Source organism: Anguilla rostrata, chromosome 6 (assembly GCF_018555375.3).
Source record: "Anguilla rostrata isolate EN2019 chromosome 6, ASM1855537v3, whole genome shotgun sequence".
Lineage (NCBI taxonomy): Eukaryota > Metazoa > Chordata > Actinopteri > Anguilliformes > Anguillidae > Anguilla > Anguilla rostrata.
The window spans coordinates 45,171,997-45,175,386 of record NC_057938.1 but is presented as its reverse complement, the minus strand read 5'-3'; the positions used below and the strand labels follow the sequence as shown (position 1 = coordinate 45,175,386).

Genomic DNA, 3,390 nt, shown 5'->3' with positions numbered 1-3,390 from the left:
GATATATTAAATATTGTAAGACATACTTTTAAATTGAAATATGAATTTTTAAAATTCAGATACAGTAAATATAGTGTTGTGAAAAATAAGTGCCCCCTTCCTGATTTCCTCAATTATTGTGTATAATGGGTTAGGAGTTGGTCTTGTAACATAACGGTTGCAAGTTCGATTCCCAGGTAGGACACTGCTGTTGTACCCTTGAGCAAGGCACTTAAACCTACATTGCTTCAGTTGCTGGCAGTTAATCTTTGTTTAGCATTTCACAGGAGAAAGAAAATATATTTTGCATTCTGAAATTATGAAGAAAAAAAAAAAAAGATGAGGTCCTTCACTACGCTTTTTTAAAATCATCCCCAGTACCATGTGTTAAGGTTATTGATAACCTTGTATTCGTTGCGGTGTGTCCTAATATAATTACAGGCAAGACATGTGCCTATGATAAATGCTCCTGTCTTGTCTACTTTGAAGTGTCTACGCCATTCAAAGTATCGATGGTACTGGTCTTCGTTCTTGTCTAAGATCAGGATGTGGTCAGCCAGCTCTTTGGGGGAGGGAAAATCATCTACATGTATAAAGGCATCACCTGGGACAAAGTTCTCATAGTTCTGTCTTGATGGCCCAAGGACAATTGGCACAGTGCCCACATAAAGTGGGTTGTACAGTTTTTCAGTGATGTAGTCTTTGTGGATTGAGTTCTCAAATGACAGATAGAATTTACAGCTGGCAATTGTGGGATCAAAGTCTTGGTTGCTGACTGGTTTCCCAAAGGCCCGTCCATAGACATGTATATCAATGAGTTTCTTCAACGCATTATAGTATGCCACTCTTTTGTAACTTGGGTTCCAATTGCTCACAATCCAACACACTAACTTGTCTTTGCTTGGTATTTTAAAATTATTCTCCTGAGTTTGAACAATGGTCGCATAACGCACTGGAATATCAGCATCCTGCCTGTAATTCAAAGTCAAATTGAACAGGCTATTAAGACCGGGAATCTTTCCCGAATTTGTGGGTGATTCAATATTCATCCACACCCATTTTTGGAATATTGGGCGCTGTGGTGGTGGCAGGTTTGATAAATCTGAGCGAATGTCTCTGTGATGGAAAATAACCCCATCCGAAATGCTTAGCATATTTCTGTCTGATGTTAGGTGACAGCCATCAATGTTAAGCAGGGCACTACAGGAGGTCAGGGCAAAGGCACTGCCAAATGGCCACATCCAGATTAGTATAACAGTCTGGTTTTGCTCTTTTTTTAAACCAAAGTTTTTCACCATTGGTGCAGGTGCTTTTAATTTCACTTGACTTGACAGCCAGGTAGTGGGCATCTTGAAATAAGCAAAACATAAAATCCCAAAACAACCCAGTATAAGGATTGCAGTTACACAAGGACGTACTATTCCATGGAAAGATGTGGATGACATTTTGTACCCTGCGAAGAAAAGAAGAAAATATAAATTTAATATTTTTGCAAATATAGATTAATACTACATTGTGTAATGCATATCAGTGAGCATGGCTGATTTCCGGTGTTGTTCTTGGGATATCTAGAATTTAGGTAAGGTAAACTGTGCAGGCATCTAATATTGGAATTTGTAAGATTATCATAATTTTTTTATTTTTATTATCAGGAGAAATATTGTAACATTAACGGAGTTGGTGTTGAGTTTTGAGTTATATTTTACATTGGCCTTCATCAACTGGTGTACAAAAACATCTATATATTTGAATAAATACAATCACAGATGTGTTGTGCTCAAGTACAGTAAAGAGAGATGTAGGGCACTGTGGAATGCTTGGTAATAATTATGTGACTCCAACAGCTCCAACTGGCAACAAAACCAAGTATTTCTATTACTGTGATGCTGTGTAATATTTACTAATCACGAACACATTTAAATAAAAAGGCTAAAGTTGATTCAGCCTTACCACGTGTGGCTGAGAGGAGGCCTTTACTGACATTTTCCCAAGATTAATTGTAGCTGAGCATAGCATATATTTGAATTATCTTTGCTTGGTGATAATAACAACAACAACAACAACAACAACAACAACAACACATTTTATTTAAAAAGCACATGTTCATACTCCCAAGGTTACTTTACAGGGAGGTCGAAATAAAACACAGTATAGAGGATAAAGAAAAGAACAAAAATGTTAGGTTATACAGAAAATCATTAAAGGAAAACACAAAAAAAGAATAAAAAAGATTTTTGTTTAAAAGAGAGGAGAGTAAATGTATGCATGTGTGCTTATGCGTTTAAATGTCTTACATGCACGTTTGTCTGAATAAGTGAGTTTTGAGCTGTTTTATGAATGGAGCCAGTGAGTTTTAGATGCAAGCTGACTTGTAGAAGCCCTACACAGTAAAATGTCCAGTTTTAATTCAAATCTTAACAAATAATCTTTGATCCCACATTCCAGAGTGGGACCAATTGTTATCTGTAAAGAGTGGAATGGAGTTAAACTAGAGGAGCAGACCACGTCAAGTATGTGACCTTTGTTGTGAGTGGGCAAGTTAACATTGATTTTTTGATATCAAGACAGTCGAGCAGAGACATAAAATCAGCAGTAACATGAGTCGTCAGATGAGTTGAAGTGCATATTTAAATCACCCAACACTAGAACGTTAGGGAGATTATAGCATAGGCGCAGGTCATTAGGGAAGAGAGCTCAGAGAAGAATGCAGTCGGAGGGTGGTATGTTATTACGACAGTTGTGGTTTAGCACCAGACAATTTCAAGCAAGACATTCAAATGACGAGACAGTTAGTACTGTTGCAGCATTTGTTTTGACATCAGAGCAATTGATAGTAACAACACCGCCGCCATTAATGCAGGGTTTATCATTAAACCAGGGGAGTTGCCTGATTCAAATAATTTAAAAAAATTCAGATGAAATAAGGTTGTTGCCATGTTTCAGTCAAACAAACTGTGACATGCTGTGACACACCCCTGGGATGGACAGAAGACCTGGACACATGGAGATGGGGGAATGTAGGTTTTCACCGGTCTTTTATTTTGAGAGAGAGAGAGAGCAAGATTTTTCTCCAGTTCAAACATAAACAAATGAAAAGAGTTTCTCCTTTCACCCTCATGGCATCCAGGTTAAAATGATACATGAAAACACGAAAAAAAACAAACAAAAAACAAAGGCAAACTAAACCGAACCAAAATGACAGTCTTCCTGATCTTTTCTCTCGGTATGATGTGAGTTTCTAGTCTCAGACACCTACATACAAGCACACTTTTACGTACATCCTGGACTGATTCATAATGCGATCGATTTGTGCGTGCTTATTTAACCAGTAGGTCTGGTTTTCAGATGGCCTGAATCCTTCTGGTTAACCAAGCCCTCCACCATCAGAATGCAGCCAAGGTACATTCTGCT

The 3,390-nt window shown here is 37.8% G+C and overlaps 1 protein-coding gene across 2 annotated transcripts in view; it reads right to left on the bottom strand.

The window, feature by feature from the left end:
- Positions 1–240: 240 nt before the first annotated feature.
- Positions 241–3,390, bottom strand: part of LOC135257339 (4-galactosyl-N-acetylglucosaminide 3-alpha-L-fucosyltransferase 9-like) — a 29,222-nt gene continuing 26,072 nt past the window's right edge. For both annotated transcript variants that reach the window (XM_064339971.1, XM_064339972.1), the window contains exon 2: positions 241–1,432. In XM_064339971.1, coding sequence (XP_064196041.1) covers positions 348–1,424 — 1,077 coding nt within the window. In that variant the 5' untranslated portion in view covers positions 1,425–1,432 and the 3' untranslated portion in view covers positions 241–347. The remainder of the gene's footprint in view (positions 1,433–3,390) is intronic.